At 37.2% G+C, this 23183-nt stretch overlaps 2 protein-coding genes across 4 annotated transcripts in view; both read right to left on the bottom strand.

The window, feature by feature from the left end:
• Positions 1-23183, bottom strand: part of LOC135694423 (protein lev-9) — an 89019-nt gene that overhangs the window by 51080 nt on the left and 14756 nt on the right. The gene's annotated exons all lie outside the window — the stretch shown is intronic.
• LOC135694427 (uncharacterized) lies at positions 1960-22174 on the bottom strand. Its single transcript, XM_089109843.1, has 4 exons — positions 21486-22174; positions 20889-21198; positions 20629-20761; positions 1960-10706 (listed from the first exon to the last, which is right to left on the bottom strand). The coding sequence occupies exons 1-4, from the start codon at positions 21524-21526 to the stop codon at positions 10276-10278; spliced, it is 915 nt and encodes a 304-aa protein (XP_088965969.1). The 5' UTR covers positions 21527-22174; the 3' UTR covers positions 1960-10275.

Below are 23183 nucleotides of genomic sequence, written 5' to 3'. Positions count from 1 at the left end.
CCACATTCGCATCGCTGGCACCTTTCCAACTCATTCCTCGTTGTTAAACCTTTTTCCTATTCCGGCGCTTAAATGTTTATTATAAAACCAACTCCAACTTCTTTCCCATCCCATTGTTATGTCAAAATCAAACCTCTTTGAACCATGGAAATTATTGTAAAAGAAAGCTAACAAGTATGCCTAAGACCCTCCTTTGGTCAAACTTGATGTTTTTAATGCATTTTCTGGCCATCCCTATAATGTCATAATTTCAAACTATTTCTTGAATTCGGCCAAAATTTCTAACCATGGTGGTGGCCTTTCCTAAACCCCAGAGAAATCTAAAGACTTTGTTCCTCCCCCCCCCCCCCTGTCACCTTCCAATAACGTTTCGCCAGCCCTGCCTATGCTACTAATGTTTCCATATTGCCTGCTGCTCAACCAATCAATTAACCTGGCTGCTCAACCAATGATCGGAAAAATATCAACCCTCATTATGCTTTGAATGAGTAATTACATATCAAGATTTACTCAATAGCCGAGAAATCCCATTAGGCCCATGATTTGCTCTGTGGAGTTATACTATTTCATTGCGGACTTTTATATTTGAGGGGTTCAACCATCCACCAATCAAAAGTCTAGTGGTAGAAACACTACAGCGACGCTTAACGCAGCCAGATTTTACCCTAGAAACTCATAAACTATAGAAAAAATAAATTCTTTATCCCAACCTGCCTTTGAATCTCTTTGCTTCATTCTTCTCCCACTTAAAAGTCATTTAGATAGAAACGATAATTTTCCCCCACACTGGTATGATTTTCTCTTTCCTCTTAAGCCCTGGAAAAGCGACTAAACATTTCACTAAACATTTCACTCAACTTATGTTTAGCCAAAAGTTTAGTGAAAAGTTTAGTCGTTTTCCCACCCTGTTTAGAGTTGTTTTGTCTTGTTGAGTGTTGTTGAGCAAAGTTTGATCCTGGTCAAAAATGTTTAGTTTTGTTTAGTGTTGTTTAGCAAATGTTTAGTCGTTTTGCCACCAATTAAACATTTATTGTGATCGCGCAGGCGCTCTAGCCATGGAAATCCAAAGGTTTTTGTCTGTTTTCGTTGGTTTTCCTGTCTCTACGTTACCCAAAAAGCCTTTATGAGACATCTGCATATCTCGTTGTACGCCTCTGTGTCTTCTTCAACAGTCAACTTTGTTGTCATTGTGCTAAAAAGTCTTTTCTTTCCGCGTCGCTTCATCCAATTCTTATTTTTATCCACTGCTTGTGCATGCAACAAAATAAACCAAAAGCAAATTCCTATGCAAGATCCCCTACAACCTAACAGCGTCATAGACAGCTCGCAGTAAACTTCGCTCAGCTTCACTAAACAAAAGTTGAATGAAATATTAAGTGAAATATTTAGTCTTTTTGCCAGGACTTTATCCTACGTCAGAATAAAACCCATTTAAAAGATTGTAGAACCCCAATTAAATTTCCAACTCCAAATTTCATTTAGAACTGACTTTCATATTTGGCGGTCTATGAGCCTCTTAACTTTTAGGGTGATAATTAATGAGAACTAATAGCAATATTCCAATAGCCTTTTAAGGAAGCCTTAAAAATGTTTTTACTTAGGTAAATTTTTAGTCTATATACCCCCCCCCCCAGCAACACTTGCCTCGCGACGGCCCTGACCCCGTGGTATTGTCCTTATTATATTCGAATTTTTCTTGTATTTGGTTGTCCTTTTTATTGATTTGAAAATACCAACCAAAGTAGCCATCACCTTAAACTCAGAGGTCTTCTTAACGACAGACCTCCCCTTAAGTGGGCTGGTTAACTCAAGTGGGAACCATGCTTTCTATACATCCTTTTGTTATCCGTAGTACATTTTATTATATTATATAGGTTAAAGGTTCATACATATATATGTTTTTGAACCTGCCTGTTTAAAGGATTAAAATAATCACTAATACTAATAACAAAAGAAATTTATTGACCTAGCCTAATTTACAATATTATATAAAACTAAGGCTATAAAAAGAGAACGTAAAGATGAAATGAAAGTTGTCCCCGATTATAGCTGTTCTTTGAAGGTTTTCAAGGAGTGGGCCAATTTAGTAGCTTTTTCTAGACTGTTCCACAGTTTTGGACCGCGATAAGAGTAAGCTTTTTAGCAGCGGTATCTGAAGATCAGTTTCTGATGAACGCAGAAACCGTTTTCTATCATCCGAACACTTTGCAAATAATTTTCTCGTCTGATGCAAGCAAATTTAAAGATTTGTAAGTTGGCGTGGCTGCCTCCTTTCTTACAATATTTCTGATAGTTGACCAGCCAAGATTCTGAATGGTGCAGGGGCATTGTATGGGCTGCTAGTTACAATTCTGGCAGCTCTATTTTGGATTTTTTGCAAAACGTCAAGCTTTCATTCACTACAGCAGTAGCTCAAATGGGGCTCAACAATTCCTTTATACATTTTGTTGAGTTTGTCAGATAAAATATATTTCTTAGAATACTTAATAAGTTCAACGGCTCGATTAGTCTTGGTCTTGATAGTATCGACATGCTTGTCCAGTTTAGTTTACTGTCTATCTGAACACCTAGGTATCTTGTGTTGGTAATCATGTAACGTAGAGAACTGACAGTATGCATGTGATGCCATGTTCGAACAGGCATTAATTTAAGGAATTTTCATCACTGCACAAAACAGCGTAAAACGCAGATTTTCGGGGCCAAATAGGGTGTGGCTAAGGGTGTGGCTAAGTTTTAAATGGACCTCTTTTGGACGGACGAAAAATGTTTGACATTGTTTTCAGGGACATTTTCAGTATAATTTGGCCTAACTACAGCTACCACTGATCATGTATAAATCTTACTAGAACATATCAAACCTGGCCAAAAGAAAACAGAGTAGCAAACCTGACAACAGGGAATTTTTTTCTTCACTATGACACCCTATGGAGTCAATATAGTACTTCTTTGTGAATGGGGGAAATGGTGTGGAATGGAATTACTGTGTTTGTTAGTTATTGATTGATCCTTAAAAGGTAAATCAACTGTTTCTAGCTGTTTCTTTTAATAAAATATTGTTTTTGACAGACTTGATCTCTAATCTTGTTACATATTCAAATGTTCTAAGAACTGTCCAAAACACAGCCTTACTGTATATTATATATTTTTCATGTAATATGAGGTTTGTCTATATAATACAAATCTGTAACTGCTACTAATCTTTCAAAACTATCCCTGGCTAGCTTTATGGATACCCAAACCAAAAAAATTCTTATCCAAAAATAAAACAAAGATAGAAATGGTATTCACTCCAATTATTGTGGTGCATTGCGTTTCATACAAAAGAAGAGAAGCAGGCCGCCATTTGATGGTAGTGAGATTGGGTCTTTTTGGCCATGCAATACAGAAGTCAGGATTATCTGAAAGAAGAAGCTTTCCTGCGAGCGGAGCAAGTAGAGAAGTTTATGACCACGCCCTTTAGATTAGCTTGAAATATATTTCAGAATATTTCTAGCAGTTATTTTCTTGCAATAATTTAAAACATTTTGTTTTTTTCAAGGCATGCTTTTATTACATTTAATTAATTCTAGTCTTGAAATGTACATAATTGATTTATAAGACCCCACAGACGTCGGCTTATTCCTGAATCACTTACTATGATTGGCCATGCTCGGTATCCCCAGCTACAATCCTCTGATCCTCTGTTTAAAAGCCAGTAAAAAACTCGGTACGGTCGATACCGGTGGGATCCCCATTTGTGGACGATAACCAATCAAAACTCTTGTTACTAAAGGTGCTCTACTACTGTCGAATTTGCCTGTAGGATTCAAACAACAATTTTGAGTTGCTTTTTACAGTTCGAGTTTTTAACTTATCTCTCGCTTTAGCCAATTTGAAATAATCAGCATTCTGCCAAGGCTTATATCGATGAGACACGCGTCTTCTTAATGTAGGCGCATGCTTCGATAGAATAAGCGATAATGTTTGGGTCCACTTGCGTACTGCATCATCAATGGCTTGAGGACCTGCTACGTGTGCCTCCGAATCAACCTCAGAGAGATCTGAGACGAAAGCCTCTTGATTATAATTCTTCAAATGACGAGATGTAATATATTTGTGCTGGTGTTTAACACCACCACGCAGCTTTCTAACACAATATACAATATAATGGTCACTAAGACTAATCTTAAGCACTGCACTCTCTTTAATATTGTTACAGTTTGGGGTAGCTATATGATCAATCAAAGTTGAACTGTCTAGCGTGACCCTAGTGGGCTCTTTAATAATCAGCTTCATATCAAAAAGGTCGTACATTTCACGTAACTGCATAATATGGCTCGAAGTATCGTCTCTATAACAGAAATCCCAGTTAGTATCTCCTAGAATAATAATTTCTTTCCCCTCTCCATCAAGAAAGCTCAGGTTTTTATGAAAGTTCTTTAAAGTTCTCAATAATGTAATTGCAAGGCTAGAGAATAACTCAAGTATAACTATCCAATGGTTCGCTGATAACTTTATGAAGTTGAATACAAACAAATGTCATTTACTTATTCTTGGCAAAAGTTCTAATCAACAGGTTAAAGTTAATGTAGGAGATTCTATCATAGAAAACTCGGAAGAGGAAAAGCTACTAGGTGTTGTGATAGACAAAAAACTCAGTTTTGAGACACATATCAGTAAGTTATGTAAGAAGGCTGGTAGCAAACTCACCGCCCTCGCTCGCATATCTGGATACATGGACGCTAATAAACTTAAAATCTTAATGAGAGCATTTGTAATTAGCCAATTCGAATATTGTCCACTAGTCTGGATGTTCCACAGTAGGCACTTGAATAGTAAGATTAATAGAATACACGAAAGAGCTCTGAGAATTGCATACAAAAGCTACGATTTTAGCTTCAACACTCTGCTAGAAAATGATGGCTCGGTAAATATTCATGTAAAACACCTGCGAAATCTTATGATTGAAATGTTTAAAACAAAGGGAAATATCAACCCTCCTTTTATGAGGGAGATTTTCTGCGAGCGTCATGCTGTTTATAATTTGAGAAATAATAATGAATTTATGGTACCAAGAGTAAGAACAACCATTTATGGAACCAAAACTATCAAATATAGAGGGCAGCGTCTTTGGCTCTCTTTACCTCAGCACATAAGGAATGCTCAATCTATTAATGAGTTTAAGAAAGAAATTAAAAGCTGGAATGGCACAGACTGTACATGCAAACTATGTAGGACGTTCGTGCCACAGCTTGGTTTTTTGTTATTCTATCTTTTAAATAGCTCAGGTTTTTTTTAGTTTTTTAATAGATCATTTTGTATTTAAAATTTTATGTATTTAATCTCGTATGTATTTAGTTGATGTAGTAGTTTTAACAGTTGGCTTGGATTAGCTCATTTCTTTGTAAATAGCTATGTAGCGCCAACTTTAAACAAATTGATTATTATTATTATTATTATTATTATGAAGGCTGTCAAATAAAGAATTAGGCTCACTGGGTGGTCTATACCAAGCTATGACAATGAACGGATTTGAATTCGGAGGTTCTTCCTCTTTGCAAATCGATTCAAGCTATTTATTAGGAAGATTCACCCGGGGTTGAAACCTGACTGTTTTTCTGACATAGAGAGCAACACCACCTCCTTGCCTACTCCTGTCATATCGACAAAGAGAAAAATCATCTAATGAGATAAGCTTGTCATCAATTTTTTGATCGATTTTGGTTTCATTTATGGCCAAAATATCAATGTTTTCGTTTTTTACAAGCGACAGCGTTTCGTCAATCTTCGCGATGAGGCTGTTTACATTAAATGATGCCATGGTCAGACCCTTTCTTCGCCTCAAAGGGCAAATAACAGGCCTCTGAACGCCATTTTCATCGACACTACTAGAATTGTTGACAGGATCTGAGTTCGAAATGGACCCTCCCCGTCATTGCATGAATAAAACTCATTGCTATAAAGATATCGTTCAAAGTTTTTCTATGATGTTCTTGGCAAGTTGTCTGCTGCCTTCGAAATTTAGATTTAACCCTTTCTTACCCAGATGAGTACTTGTGATGTTTTGTTGGCGCAGAATGTCCATGTTCATCATTTTCAAAGCACGGTTGAATTCACTAATCTTTCCATTAAGGAACTTTTTATCTTCACGCCTTACAACTTCAGAAACGATAATATTGCAGTCTAGAATGGATGAAAGTATCCAATCACAGAGGGACTTGATGCTTTTCGTCATTTCAGCGGCTGACAGGTTCACCAAATTATTTGCATGTGAGAATGGGCCAGCCTCGCAAATTCTAAGCTTTTGATTATCAAAATAGGGCTAGAAAATGTGATTATTCTACAACTAACTCCTTAGTTGTAAGAAAAAGCTTCAATTTCAAGGATTATCTTTTATGGCAGCTGCCGTTTATTCTAAGAGGCTGATAGTTAAGGAAAATAGAATTTATCTCATTTCAAGAGATTCATCTAAACAGACACTTTTGTGTTTAGATAATCAGGAAATTTTTCAATATTCGCCACTTGAAAAGAGGGAATTTCAAATTCAAGATCCCAAAAAAAAATAATGTGAAAGTCTTGAATAAACAATTGAACATATTCTTAACATTATCAAATTACAACGCGAAACACTTACTTTTACTTTAGGGTTGAATTCTAAAAAATGCAGTCAGCTTAAAGATCTGAAGTGCTCTAGTTAAAACTGTAAACAATAGGAAGAGGGGGCTACAAAGAAGACGAACGCGAATGGAAATACTTGCTGGGGCTGTTTTGTGATAAAGAAATTTGAAAAGGGTTATCCAATTCCATCAAACTTCTACGGAAACGGAAATAAAGGTAAATAATTTCAAATAAATTGTAAGTACATACGATTTTGGGTATCCATTATCTTACCTTTAGAGAAATAAAATACATGATTTTAAACCTGAAAGTATTTCAAATGATAATAGGCTAAGTCTTGCTATACGTAATATAATATACAATGGGTCCAATGATGAAAAGGTTTTTCTTAATTAAGCATATAACAAGGCAAGGAATTATATGTTTCGTTTTTCGTAGAAAAATCCAAAACTACGACCCCCATTTATACTAGAATATAGAATACTTTCTTACTGAAGCAGAACAGAGGCTTTTAGTTTGATTCATAAAGAGAGGAACCTAAATATTAATTCAAATTTACATTTTATGGAATTTAAACTATTTTAATCTCTAATTTTACATCGTGTAGTATTAAACGATCAGATGAAGATCCACCCTGTAAAGATAGTGGGCATGATTCATTATTATAATTATTATTATTATTATATTATTATTTGCCCTTCTTTTTTGTGTCTAAAAAAGTTGCCTTCTTGTAGAAACTTACACTTTGTTGCGACCTTATAAGCATTCAAACAAAGGCCAGTTGCAAATCTAATTTGACGGTGACAAGATTTTTCCAAACAAACTGGATAGACGGATTCTCGAGTTAACAATATATTTTATACGTAGTACTGGTCGCTTTCAATAAAGTTTCACGCTCTACTCACCTTAGGACCTGTTTACATGAAGTGAGCAAGTTTCCTCAGGTGTAATTGTATTCCCAAGTGACTGTGTATTTCATGAGGACCAGATATATCCCACTCAGGTGAGATCGTCTTTTTTTAAATTGTTAACGAGATCTTTAAGTTTTGGTGCCACAATAATGATCATTAGATTTCCTCCACAATGTCGAATAACAATTTGATTCCGTTTCTTATAATTCAATTATACGGTTATTTTGCTTTTGTACTTCAGTTACAAATTCTAATTTTGTGTTCGATTTATCAAAAAAAGGCGATCAACAGGCTCGTTTTATTTCAATTTAGCAAATGAAATCATCTATGTTTCTGTACGTTTACGCCACGTTTTCAGCCGACGAGCCTGGACCGTTGCTGTCGCTTCGTACGTGATATGATTTTGTTAATGATGCGTATAGTTTTGCGCCAACTTCCTTTACGCACGCGCATTGACATTAAGCGAGTGGGTTAGCTCGCCTGATTCCGTTTGCATGGATAATTTCCATCCCACATGACGTGGATCTCACATGTCCTTCTCGCGGATCTCACATGGGAGACTGGCCCACTCTTAAATGCAAATACGGATACCAAAAGGATGTATAAAAAGCATGTTAACCAGACCCCTTAAGCGGACAAGCCCGCCTCATGTAAAAAGGCCCTTTGTGAGCCAAAAATGATTTTGTGCGTTTCAAATTGTCCATATGTGGACGGTTTAAATTGTAATTTTTTTAATTCTACTGGGTTGTCAAAGTTCATTGCACCCCGTGCAGGGGCGTCGCAACCGTGGGGTGTAGGGGGTGTCATCCCCCTCCCAACAGTATCTCAATAGGAAATTTAAGGTAAAATTCGCTCGGTGGAAGAAACGCTTTAGGTATTTCAGAGACCCTCTTGCCATAAAATCAATAAAGGATCAAGAAAAGTAGTTTTTCGTTGGTTAAATATGATATTCCTTGATATGAATGTAGGTAAACAAATTAATGATTTGAAGATTGAAGATTTCTTGTTGGCACAATATCTATAAATCCAGGCCCTCTTTTGGTAGAATTGTGTCTTGTGTCCATTTCCCTTAAAGTTTCTCGGTAGAAGCGTCAACTGCAGTCCACTATGAGCTTCAGATTTTTTTAACATTCTAAAGGCATACTAAGATGGAAAGAGGGAGCTAAATCTGCTTGTTAACTAGTTTTAGAAGTAACTGACAACATGGTGTTTTCAAGACCACGGCGAAATTGTACCAGTAGTTTCTATCTGCTGTTCAATTTGTTTGCAAAATAAGAATTTTCAATAGGGTTATAAGGATTGCTTTAGTGAAATGTTCTTGTAGGCTGATTTCCGCGAGGCAAAGTTCCCATCGAATTCGCTGCGAATTCTCTTCGAAATTGTCTTTTGATTTCCACGGGACTGCGAATTCGCTGCGAAAGAATATATTGATTTCCCCCAAAACTCAACTTTAAGGCGCCCATTTTCAGAACTGCCTGCATGGTGAATGCTCTAAGATGGTCTCCTTATGAATCAAGCAAATTTACAATGCTTCGACTCGTTATTAGGTGCTGCAAAATATTTAGCCGCGAAAAAGTAGAACTCTTTTCTACTTTCTTTTGAATTCGTTGCGAAATCAAAACTCAAAACTGCGCATGCCTTGATACCTTCTTCAGCGACTTCGCCGCGAATTCTCTGCGAATTTTGCCGCGTGGAAATCAGCCTTAAAAGATTGCCTTTTCCGGGGAACAGGAAGCATTAAAATTCGTGAATTTCTGCTCATTAGGCGGCAACCATGGCATTCGGCCTCGGGTAGTAAAAATATCCTTTGCCCGTCCTTATATACAGGAACTATAAGGAAAGTCCGTTATTACCATAAAAAATGAAAGTTGCGAATCATATACAGAGCTAGATCTACAAAATATATTGCAGAGGTTGGTGAAAGCAACTAAAGAAGTCCAGGCTATAATTTTTACTTAGGTAAATTTTTAGTCTATACAACCTAGTAGTTTATAAGTAGTTTAGTTTATAAATTTTTAGTCTATAATAGGAAGACTTGACTCCCGACCGCCCTGACCCCGTGTTATCGACCTTATTATATTCGAATGTTTCTTGTATTTAGCGGTATTAGTAAGGTTCTTATTGTCCTTTTTTATTCATTTGAAAATACCAACCAAAGGAGTCATCACCTTAAACTCAGAGGTCCCCTTAACGACAGACCTTCCCTTAAAGGACAAGTGACATACTTTTCACCCTATCTTTTCTTTTCATTAACTTATAGATCATCTTTTAGAAGTAAGTTTTTCCTGGTTTGGAACAAAAAATTCTAATCAGGGGGCGCAGGGGACGCGATTTTGCTTTTTATCACGTGACCCTATGACGTACATTGTGATAACTCGGAATTTTCCTGTAATTTATAAAGAGTTTACGAAACACGACGCGACAGGTCCAGACGAACTGTATTCGTTTAAAAGCGTGTTGTAAACGTTAATATTGCACTCTATACCAGTAGCAGCAATAAAAAATTATCACAATCTACGTCACGGTGTCACGTGATTCATTTTCCGCCAGAATTTCAAATGGGTTTTTAAGTGGGAAAATGAAATCAGAAAGGAAAAATATTTCAACAACACTCTCATACAGCATTTTACTTTAAGTTAAAAGAAAAAAAAAATTTGGCGCCAAAAGCGTGTCACTTGTCCTTTAAAGAAATGTGCATGAGGAAAATGTGACAACTTGGTAATATGATTATCAATATATGAGTGTCTACGAAATCTGACAATTGTTCTTATGAATAAACCTCTAGCTCGCAAAGCTCTATTATCGTTGAAGAGTCAGCCAACACAATGACATAACGGCCGTACATTATCGAAGGACATTCCAAACTGAGGTATTGGTTTTCGTGGATAAAACTGGCCCCATCAACACATTTCGGATTCACTCTACCATCATTCTCCAGACTCATGCCGACGCGAACATCAAATGGGTTCATTCGATTCCAGTAGTCAGGGCTATCTCTGTTTTGCAAAGCAACCGATCGAACAGGAAGTGTCTGTTGAAGATCAACACGAAACCATGGAGGAAAACTCTGATGTGTTGCAATGGCACAGGTGCTGTGCTTCGCTTCTAAGCTTCCATCAACTGCGTTGGCTGCAAATGTACTGCCATCATATTGTGTTGATAATTCCGCTTGCTTGCTTAATGCTATATTGTTGCTCGCTAAAAGAGTTCGAATAAGTCACTTGAAATGAAAGACATTGAAATTTTTTAAGAAGTTGGAGGAGGAACATATTTAGGTTAAAAGGAACACATCCGTGAGTTGCAATTGAGTACATTGCCTCTTTTATTGGCGGTATTATATGAAACTATGGATATGCGTTCACTTCTGTCGGCTATATATTCGCCGGAAAAGCTTTCCAGCCTTTTTTTCAGCATGAGAAGCACGGTCCGGGCTTTTAGTATGGAAAATAGAAAGAAATTTAAAAATCACACAGACCCTTACTCCAAACGGCAGAGAGTAAATTTTTAAATTTATTTGAAATTTGATAGGTAGAGTGATGTTCCCATGAACAAATTATTTTTTTGGCCTTTTCTCTTCAGTGCCTACTAATAGCATCCTTTTCCCAACTATTGAGGAGTTTGTGTGTCACGAAATGTAAATCACCGAAGTGTGCGAAAACAAAGAAAATTTTGCTCTATTTTAGCGCACATCAAGCCATTTTACCGACCAACTAAAGATTTTACAGACAAATTGTCAGGGGACGGCTTTAACGTGGGGTGTTAGGGGAGTGACATTCCCTCGCAAATTTTTTTTTCTTCGGTAAATTTCGCTTCTATTCAGTAAAAATCCTATTTGGCAGTCAGTAGTAACAAAAAAATGAAGCATTTATATATTTATGTTATACGACTAGTTTTGTCTGTCGTGCATCGTGCTTGTGGTTCGTTATCGTTAATGAGGATGTCTTTCGATGTTTTCGTCAGTCCATTTTGTTTGTCATCGTGCCATCGCCACTTTTAGTCGTCGTTTTTTGTCATTTGCTGTTAATTTATGTCATTAGAGTTTTGTCTGCGTCAGTTTTATTGTTAAAAGCGTATGTTCTTTCAGTGCAGATTCAGTCTAGTCGAAGTTGTCGTTGAATGAAGTTGTTATTTTGTAATTGTTGGTTGCTGCTAATTATACGATCGCTATTGAAAAATCTTGATTTTTAAAAACGTTATTGCGAACTGGAGCCTGTTTCACGAGCTTTACCTGCCCTGTAAAATAAGTTATTTTACAGTTATCTTCTTTATCTTAAAGCTGAAAATTGAATCTTAAAAAATTGGGTTTACCGTCATTTTCAAGTCTCCTATTATTGGAGAATTAGATCGTTATCATAAAAAAATTGATTATAATAATAAAAGATAAAGTGAAAAAAAGTATGAAAACTAAACTCAAATTTCTAAAGGATGGTGAATTTGGAATGAAACAATATCTGTGGTGCGAAGAAGCTTAGTCCCTGTAGTAACCTAATTGACTATGCGCAGGAGCATTACTTTATGTGATCCATTTTCATCTCCTTCACATCTCAACTTTGGCGACGAGAATGTCTGTACAACTCAATCCATTACCACCATCCAACCCGAATGCAAAACTTGGAGCGAGTGTTGCTGCCAGATGGAAACTTTGGCTACGTGATTTTGATACTTTTCTTTTGGCTAGCGGAATTCAAGACGCTAAGCGCCAGAAAGCTTTGTTACTTTTTCAAGCTGGACCCAAAGGTCGAGAAATTTTTAACCAGTTGAGTGATGTCAACGGAGAAGGGGATGAAGACAACTTTGCGGCAACAAAAGCCAAGCTCATTGAGTACTTCGAGCCGCAGAAAAATCGACGGTACGAAGTTTATCGTTTTCGTGAAACTCGTCCGGGAGATCAAGAATCGCTCGATACCTTTCATACACGACTCAGGCAGATATCCAGTACATGCGAATTCGAAGATGTAGACTTTGAAATCGAGGAACAAAAAATTATTATCGGGGTTTGATCTTCCCGTATAAGACGCCGAGCTTTGCGAGACCCTACGTATACCCTTAAAGACATGCTAATCGATGGAAGACAGGATTAAGCCAGTTCGTATCAAGCCCGAGATATAGAAACAACCCACGTACACACAGAAACAACGAACCGTTTGCAATCGAAATCTGATAACAAGACTTGCAACAATTGTGGAGGAGAATGGCCGCACACAAATCAATGCCCCGCACAAGGGAAAACATGTCGCAAGTGCAAAAAACCGAACCACTTTCAATCAGTTTGTAGGAGCTCAAAATTCTCGAAGCAGAAACAAAGACGTCCTGCACATTCTCGCAAATCACATGCAGCGGTGAGACCTTTGCAGCGTGAGGATAATTCTAGTGACGAGGAATATTTGTATACGGTCTCAAAAGGCAACGAAAAATCGGAAAATGCAAGTAAATGTTAGTCTGTAAGGAAAACAAGTTTTTAAATTCAGTAATTTTGTGCATGGATGAATGCTGGTTAACAGAACATGTTCAATAAGTCATTTGCTAACTAAATAATAAATAAACTAAAATTTTAACTCATTGGTTTGACTTTCTTTCTAAATACAGTAACCTATTTGTTGATAATGTGATCGTTCTAGATGTCATCTAACAGGTGTTTTTCTAAGAACATTAACATGAAGGACTCTAGGTTTGGCTGCAAAAAATTACCACGTAATCTGTTCTTTACATATTTAAAGTGGAAAAGCTTCACACTTAACTTGTGACAAATAATTTTCTATTCCTCCGGAAAACCACAATGATTTTCAGCAGCCCAAAAATATCGATTTGTCAATTTCTGACCCCAAAAAGAAAACATGGGCACCCCGGTTGAAATTTTATCGTGTAGCACCATACGCCTGTTTTGCTTGATAAAAAAAGCTTTGTATCGTAGCTGAATCCTTTTTTAAGTCTCGAAGCTTTTCCTCACGAAAGTTCTGTGCACCACCTTTGATTGAAGTCTTCTTGCTCTTCCCTTGTTCTACGTATGTCCTCTTTATTACTTCACATCACAGAGCAAATCGCTTAGTGAACTCTAACTTTTGGACTTTTAAATTTATTACATTTAGCAATAGCTTGTGCTTAGGGAAAAACATGACCAGCTTCAAGCAAAAGCTAAGTAAAAAGACATCGGAGCAGGTTAAAATCTTAAGCCCCGGCAAAACGACTGAACATTATCACTGAACATGCACTGGACAAATGTCCAGCGTAAATGTTGCGTCGTTTTGCCACCTTGTCCAGTCTTGTTCAGCGATGTTGAATGTTGTTCAGTCGATTTTGAAGGCAGCCAAAAATGTTCAGTGGATAGGATTAAATTTCTTTTGTTCACTGATGTTATACAGAAATTGTTCAGTCGTTTTGCCACTCTACTGAGCATTGTCCAGTTCGCGCACGCGCAATCGATTAATGGTTTGGATTTGGCGTCAATTTATTTCCCATATTCAAATCTTCAACAAACTTTCCTAGTCAACACCGCGAACGAAATGGAAACAACGTAAAAATTCAATTCGACCAATAGTAGAAAAAGGCATTTCATTAATAACGATGAGTCTTCTGATCAGATTAGCTTTAGTTACGATAAGGAAAGCGATGCCAGAGAGCACGAGGACGGTGATTTTGATGAACCTAGCAGTCCTAGCCACTTTTTAATAATACACTTTAATTCATAAGATAACACGGTTAGGGCTATGAAAAGTGTATTTTCAAAGGTAAAGAGATGCCTTGTTGCCTGTTTTTCAACCCGCATTCTTCAACAGAGAAAAAGTTCACTGGACAATGTTCAGTCGTTTTGCCATAACCAATATTTTTTTGATGTCCATACTCTGAACAAGTGAGCAATGTCCAATGTGTGACCAGTGCACATGTCCAGTCGTTTTGCCGGCGCTTTATGTATCGCATTGAAACAGGGATGTTACAGTATAATATGTCGCCAAAAAGGAAATACCGTCAAGAGAAAATATAACAAAATGTCAATAACATGTTCCCTGAAGAAATGTGTTTGGGCTACTTTTTCGCCTCGCATTCACTTTTTAAGCTAAAATATTTTTTTGCACTTTTATCAACCGGCCCTTTAACCGACCGGCCCTTCGGTCGATATTGGATACCGGATCCACAATCAACGTTATCGATAGAAATACTTTCGAAAAGATACACGGAGTCAAGTTACAACAAGCCAAAATAAAAGCTTTTCCATTTAACTCTTCGAAACCAGTTTGTTTTATGGGAAAATTGGAATCGACGATCACAGCAAAATCTCGCTATTGAGTTGCAACATTTTATGTCCTAAAAGATCGTAATGCTGGTTGTTTACTTTCAGCCAATACAGCACAAGAACTTGGAGTCATAACACTGAAATTGAACAAACTTTCAGTTTCAGCAACCCCTACAAAACATATTGATCCGCAAATTGATGCCATAAATCAACGTTTCAACAAAGACTTTGAAGGAACTGGTAAACTGAAGGGGTACTCGGTGAAGCTAAGCATCGACGAAAAGGCAATACCACGTGCACAACCGCAAATGAGAATTCCTCTTCATTTGCGAAAGAAAGTTAAAGAAGCTGTCACCCAGCTGGAAAAAGAGGGGATCATTGAAGCTGTGCCAGAAAACGCACCTTCGCAGTGGGTATCTCCAATCGTCGTAGTACCGAAAAAGGATGGATCTGTTCGTCTTTGCGTGGATATGCGTGTGCCAAATACAGCAATAAAACGTGTACGTTATCCGATCCCTACATTGAATGAAATAAACATTCAACTCAATGGTGCCAAATATTTCAGTAAATTGGATCTAAACCAAGCTTACCACCAGCTACCATTACATATAGGCAGTTGTTTTATCACTACCTTCAACACACACGTAGGACTTTATCGATACACTTGTCTCAATTATGGGACAAATGCTGCTATGGAAATTTTCCAGCATGTTTTACAAGAAACTTTACAAGGTATTAATGAAGTGCTGAGCATCGCAGATGACATCGTAGTTTTTGGCAAAACTCGTAAGAAACACGATTTAGCTTTGCAAAATTGTTTGCAACGTCTGTATTCAAAGTGCCTTACGCTAAATCTCAAGAAATGTAACTTTCTACAGAAATCAATCCAGTTTTATGGACAAACGTTCACGGAAGATGGTACGCAGCCAGATACAGCACGCATAAGCGAACTTCAGAATGCACCGATACCTACCAGCAGCAAAGAGGTACGAAGCCTGCTCGGAATGGCAAACTATAGTGCTAAATACATCCAAGATTTTGCGACGGTCACTGCACCACTTCGAGAATTGACAAAAATAAATACACCATTCGTATGGCAAGCAGTTCAACAGAAAGCATTTGAACACATAAAATTGGCTCTGTCTGAAGCTCCCGTTATGTCGTTTTTCGATACCAATAAAGAAAGTTTCGTTACGATGGACGCAAGTCCCGTAGGTGTATCTGCAATTTTGAGTCAAGCAACCAAGATCAGTGATGATTACAAGGTTGTTGCTTACGCCAGTCGTGGACTGTCCGATACTGAGTAACGATACTTGCAAACGAAAAAAGAGGCTCTAGCCATCATTTGGGCCGTAGAACATTTTCATTTGTTCCTATATGGCAACGAATTTACTTTTATTACAGACCACAAACCTTTGGAAACCATCGCGTCATAAATCAACACAAAGAAGCTAGAATAAAGGAGGAACGTAGTCGTTCATACCAAGAAACATATGCAAACAAACGCAGAAAATCACGGAAGAGCAACCTTCAAGTTGGAGATACTGTTCTTGTCCGCCAACAAAAAAAAGACAAACTAACGACACGATTCAGCAAAACGCCATACAAAGTCGTAAACCGTAAAGATACGCAGATAACTACAGAAGACAGTAGTCATTGCCGTGTAACTCGCAACGTATCATTTTTCAAAAAATTAACCAATAACTAATAGAAACGCGCGCAGATGTCGGATTCCGAAGATGTCAATCAATCAAATCGAGCAACATGCGCTTGTGAACAAGAGCTTCCTAGAACTGCTGAAAGACTAGTTAGAAAACGTCATGCACCAGTACGATATGGTGAACCAATACCAATGGACACTATGTAAACAGTATACAAATGAAAAAAACTTCTTTAAAAGGAGGAGTAAAGTAGTAAACTAATTGACTATGGGCAGGAGCATTTCTTTATATGATTCATGTATAAATAGTTTACAGATTACAGTTATGTGTGTAGCCCGTTTGAGGTTAATATAAAGTTATCGTTCTGTTCTGTTCAACTCATGCGTTGTTCTATCTCCTTCACATCGTAACAGTCCCTACTGAAACTAAAACTAGGCATGGCAGACCTAAGAGGAAACTATGAAAATAACCAAGGTTAACTTTGCAGTAGATATGGTTTCCATAAGGATTGACCAAATTTCTTTCAAAAACCCAATATGGAAAAGATGTGTCTAGTATCTAGCTACTAATAAAAGAAAAGTTTTAAAAGAAGTCAATAAAACACTTTGTTTCTAACCAACAAATCTTTTTGAAACTCAGGGTCTAAATTTCCTAAACGAAAGACACAATTGTTTCCTCATACGTAGCTCCAAGCAGGGCCTATTTTAGTGTGCAGTATTGCACACTTTGTGCAGTATTAATTTATAAACGTGCAGTATTGATTTCGGAAATGTGCAGTATTGAATTTTGGGATTTGTGAAAATGTCTATTTGCGGGTATCCCAGATTCCTGCATTGTTCACAAAATGTGAATTTTCTTCGTCAGTTCGATATAGAGGTCATGTATTGTAAATCTCGTATGACCATCGGAAAGACTCTCTTATCAAAACTTACAACAAAACGAAATGCCCGAACCAAAAACAAAACATCTACTTGTAAATGTCAGCACTGCTGTAAATTTCATAATTTATCTTGTGGAAGACAAAACATTCAGTAACAATTTATCAGTTGACCTATCATGCTCTGGGCATCTAGCAGAAGCTCACTGATTACTGAGTAGTCAGTCAGCATGTTTTGCCAGTTAGAATAGTTAATTTGAGTTTCATCCCATGGTCATGACCGAAATTTGCAGCATTTGTAAAGATGCCGAGAGACCAACAATGCATAAATGCATATCATGCGGTAGCCCAGCACACAATGTTTTCTGTTCGACTCTTTTGTCAGACGACACAAGAATGTGCAATTTATGCTCTGGTTCGAAAAAGCGAATGGCAAAGACAAGCGACAAAAACGACAAGCAAAATGCACCCGAAGAGAAAACAAAGTTGCTGCAACAAAGCAAACGGAGCTTCTTTATTAAAAAACACCAGGATGAAGAGGCCATCAAAGATATTAATGAAGATAACGATTCAAACATGTCAGCAAATAGTAAGGAAACCAAAGAGAATGAACAAAGTACATTTGCCAATGAAGATGACAGCAACAGTACCAGAAGTTTGATAGAAACTTGTAATACATCCTCATCTACAATTCGATACCCCTCAGGAGCCTCAGCTGATAGCCAAAAAATGAATCTCATGATTACAGTATTTCTACAAAATTTAGTTCAAATTTTTATTATTTTAAACTGGGTGGAGGGATTAAAGGAAGAAGCTATGTCCGTTGTGATACCTGTTACAATCAGCAAGCCACAATCAAGACATTTCGCAAGTCAAAGAGAATTCCAGCTATTTGTACAAGTGAAGGAACAATTCCACGAAAAGAGGTTCTTGATGAACATCTTAGAAGCGAAATGCATGCAAAAGCTGTTGAAGCAGAACAGGCATCACGTTTAACCCCAGCAAAGAGAATACAAAAGAGTCAATTAGGAAGCACGGTAGCAAAAGCAAGTACTCAGTTACAAAACAAAATAGCAAAACTTATGATAAACGTTTTCAATGATGCGAAAAAGCTCACTCTCTCTGCCTGGAGTTGGCCATCGAGGGAAATAGCAAACATGATAGCTGCTGGCTTAGATTTTCAAGAAGAGTTCAGTGCGTTCAATCCACCGTCTTCGGTTTTCCAATACATCACTCCAAGCCAGCATAAGGCTTTTCTGAATTGCATCGTCGTGGCAGATCAAGATAATGTCAAATCAAAGCTTGAAAAATGTCTTGCACTTTCACTTCGTTGCAATGGATCAGTTGACAGAAGAAGAATTGACAACTGCCATGTGATTGCAAAAATTATCAACCAGGAAGGGAAATTAGAGGTTCTGTTTCTCGGGCTTGCAGAGCCAAAAGACAGGGGCACACAAGGATACGTGCAAGCAGTGAAAGATGCTGTATCCATAACTTCGAATTGGAAATCGGTTGCAGAAAAGATGACTTCACTTGTAACGGATGGCACCAACCTTAATACAGGACATAAGAAAAGTCTCTGGGCAACCTTAACTGAAGAACATACAGAATTTGGCTTGCCATTGATAAAGGTGTAGTGCGCAGCACACAGAATGGACTTAGCTTGGAAAAGCGTTTCCCAAAGTGTGCAAGAAGTTAAGTCGACATTTTCGACACTTGTTTCTATGTCTACATTTTTTCTTGGTCTGGTTTGCGTTCAAGAGAGCTTAGGGATATCGCCAAATCAGACTCGCTGCAACTTCGCGAGCTTCCGAAACTGTTTGCAGTAGGTTGGAGTGAATTTAATTCCTCACTGTTGGAATCTGTCCTCGTTTCTTGGCGGGCTTTGGTGAATTATTTTAAAACAGGAACGAACCAATCATCGCAAGGCTACTACAAATACCTCACAGCTATCCAAAACGTGCAGCTCTTAGCTTTTCTTGGTGATTTGCTGTTTGTTTTTTCAAGATATCACAAGAAAATGCAAGATGACAAGTTCAATTTAACAGATCTACCCGAATGGAAAGCTGACTGCCTTAAAAGGCTTGATCTCCTCGATCAATCACGAGTTGTTGGAGGCTGGGAAGCTGCTTTTTACAAAGATTTTGACCAAGAGAAAAACATTTTTCACGGTGAACAATTGAATGAGAAAAATAGGAATCCAAGAAGAAATGAACACCATTGTTACGTAAGTGAATCTTCGCGAAGTTTTCCAGCTGTTCGCTATGAAATATTAGAATCGTTAAAAAATTTCATTAAAGAGAGGCTTTCATATGACGAAATGCTCAGCAGCATGCTAAATAAATTTATTTCTTTTCGTTCCAATGATAATGAATTAGTTAATGTTCATGAAAAGAAAGAATAGTTAATGACACTTGCCCACAATTTGTATGTAAATATGAATTTGCCAACCCTTGCTGAGTTTGACCCAAGACCAGCTGCCTTATATTGGATGAGTGAAAAACGACACAGAGCAGTGGAGCCTTCTGAGGCAATCCAACAGGAGTGGTTTGTGCAAACATTTAGGGAGGCTACTGACATACAAAAACTAAATAAAAAGAAAGATAAAGAACCTAATAAGACGTTTTAGTTGTACTGTCCCGACAAATCACCAGATAGTGACTACGTTTACAAGAGATGAATGACCATGTTTCTATTCAAGTTTTATAGCTACTGTTTGTTTTGTTTATGTTTTGAAGTGTTATTGTTGATTGTGTATATTATTGTCTGTCTGTTTGTGATTTCTGCGTCATGGCCTATACACGTGTTCAAAATTCGGGGCATTTCCTCGCTACGCTTGCATGGCTAAGACACCTGGGGCTCACATGGGTTTGCGCTGATTGCAACAACAACATTTCCTATAGAAAATATAATTATAAATGTGCAGTATTGAAAATTTCTTAAATAGGCCCTGGCTCCAAGCTTGTGATGCCCAGTTGCCAGGTAACTCAATTGCAACTGCCCCGAAATGGAGATTTTGCTTTCTTATTTGGTTTGGTGCCAAAATTGAATAACTAATCGACACCCGCCAATCCTTGCCACGAGATCATGGAAACTATTGGGATGTTACACCCGTGCCAGACGAGCTTCTAAATGAACCTTATCCTATTTCTTTGCTGACTTTTCTGCAATTTTAATTCAAAGAGATCCATTAATTCAAAATGCTGATCTTTACGACAAGCTAAGAGAGCATATTAATTTATAGCTGCATTTGGATGGGCAGAATAAAAATACCTACAAAGAGAAGAGATGCACTTTTACATTTTGTGATGCTAGAACACATCTTTACCGTTGCTAAGAAAAATAAATACCTACCAATGCATTGAAAATCATCATTCAGTCTGTATTTAAAGCTGCAATCGATGCACATAAACCCTGGGCACGAGCACGTGTCAATGCAGTACACTGGCTGTCTGCATGGTTTGGATAACTCGCAGTAAGAACCAATCTAGAGAAACAATAAATTGATTACTTCTCAAATGCTAAAAGTTGAAAGAAAAACTCGGGTTTTCACAACCGATATGAAAAGTCAAATCTCAAAAGTTAAATGAATCGTTTTACTTCCATCAACATACATTTTTAGTGTTGTAATTTGTAGCATAATAGGTCCAGCCAACTCTGTTCCTGAAATCTGCCGGGTCAGCACTCCCATTTATTTGATTGTTCAGCTCACAGTTATCCTCACCAGATACTTTATAATTTACAGACTTACATCCGTCACTAACTCTGCAATTTTCAAAACAATCTTCCAAACTTGAAGCGATCAATGTTGCAAGCAATTGATTATAAAGTGCGTAGCCTGGAGATGCAACATCAAACACTCCCTCTACTTTGCATGGCAGACGCAAAATCCAAGAACCAGCACGTCTTAGGAACAATGCTAGACTGAAATAGAATGAATAAATTAGTTAGAAAATATCCAAATATTCAAAACTGCAAAGTTTCAGGTCATGGTTGTCGTTCTATGCCTCAATATCAGAGTCCAAAATAATTTTGAATGCATCCTGATTTGCACACCAAAACAAGTACAGCACTGTTTACACCGTAACAAGGACACGGCAACAGAGGCGTGAAAACATTCTTGACAGTTTGGTCCAAATATTTCGGTACAAAGTGAAGATAAACAAACCAGTTTATATATTTAATGACAGTAACGATCTTTCGACACTTACGATATATGTGAAAGAAGAAGACATATTATTTGAATCTCCATTTTTTTTGCAGTTCCTTACTCCTCAAAATTTCATCACAGAATAGAACGAATTGTCTTTCTAAAACTTATTGAAGGAAAGGAGTTGATTTTCTGTTTTCTACAGCAGGTATCAAAACATTGACATCAATTAATACATTTTGAATGAAATAGCAGCTATTCAGATCCAAATTTAATGAATTATTTTCTTATCAGCATTTGCTATTGGATATGAATATCTTCGGCAGGTGACTTACGCAGGCGAAATGTCATTATGATTCAATAAACATTAATGAGTTTTGGCGGTTATGTATTTGAGAGTAGCAGAATAATTTTATCACCTCCTTGTCATACCGGAAGTTTGCATAGTCATCTAGCAACCTGCCTAACCAAAAGTTCAACGTTTGGATCATAAAGTAAAAAATTAGGGAGTAGCGATATAGGCTAGAGCTGATGAACAGAACAGTGAATCAACAAACTAAAACAAACTGTTAAGCAGTTGCACTTCTTACACCCTAAAAATTTAATAACAAATTAAGAAAAATTCCTAATAATTTAAGAAAAAATTAAGAACAGTTAGACTGAGCATCAATTTATTGGTTCTTAAGAAAAATAGTGTAGCTCGAAGATGGATCATTTTAAAATATAGTTGAAGCCTTTTTCTTCTTCTAAGGTTATTGTACCTCCAGGATGCTGGCGATCATGGTTCTTTGAGCTTAGACATCCGTCAATTAGTCTGCAATTTTCAAAACAATCTTCCACCCTTGAAGCGGTCAATGTAGCAAGCAATTGATTATAAAGTGCGTAGCCTGGAGATGCAACATCAAACACTCCCTCTACTTTGCATGACAGACGTAGAATCCATGAAAAATGACCTGGGCAGACGAATTGTCATTAGTATTCAAGAGAAAAAAATATGAATTTTTCATGTTATGTTTTTGTCCGTCATTTTAATTCCAGTCTAATGCAATTTATTTACAATCAGCATAATCTTTTGGAGATGTATATCTTCGGCAGGTCACCTGGGCAGACGAATCGTCTTTAGTATTCAAGAAAAATATACTATGAATTTTGCCTGTTTTGTATTTGTCCGCCATTTAAATTCAAGTCTAGTGCAATTCATTTACAATCATCATTAACTATTGGCGATGAATATCTTCGGGAAGTGACCTGCGCAGTGGAAAGTTTATCACAATTCAATAAAAACTTACAAATTTTGGTGGTTATGTATTCAACAGTAGCAAGATAATTCTATCTCCTCTTTCTAAAACCGGGAATTAGCAAAGTCATCTAGCAACTTGCCCAACCAAAAGTTCAAAGTTTAAATCATAAAGTAAAAAGCAACTGGTCAGTTGGAAACATTTAATGTTTTTGACAGTAGCAAAATAATTTTATCTCCTTTTTTCATACCGGTTATTTGCATAGTCACCTAGCAACCTGCCTAACGAACATTTCAAAGCTTAAATCATAAATTAAAAAGTAACTAATCACTTTAAGCCATGAAAACATATTAAACAACAGGTATAAACTTCACAAAATACCAATCAGTAATTGCAGATTCAGTATGTAGCACAGGACTTTTGGGAGACCACCAGATCTCCCCAGTTTTTCTCCAACAGTTTCCCCAAGATTTTATAATCCTTCTCTTCCTTATAGCTAGCACTTTGCCTCTATGCACAGT

Source organism: Rhopilema esculentum, chromosome 8 (genome assembly GCF_057945365.1).
Source record: "Rhopilema esculentum isolate cy_ngs chromosome 8, ASM5794536v1, whole genome shotgun sequence".
Lineage (NCBI taxonomy): Eukaryota > Metazoa > Cnidaria > Scyphozoa > Rhizostomeae > Rhizostomatidae > Rhopilema > Rhopilema esculentum.
Note: the sequence above shows the minus strand (reverse complement) of the source record. Positions and strands in the feature narration are given on the sequence as shown.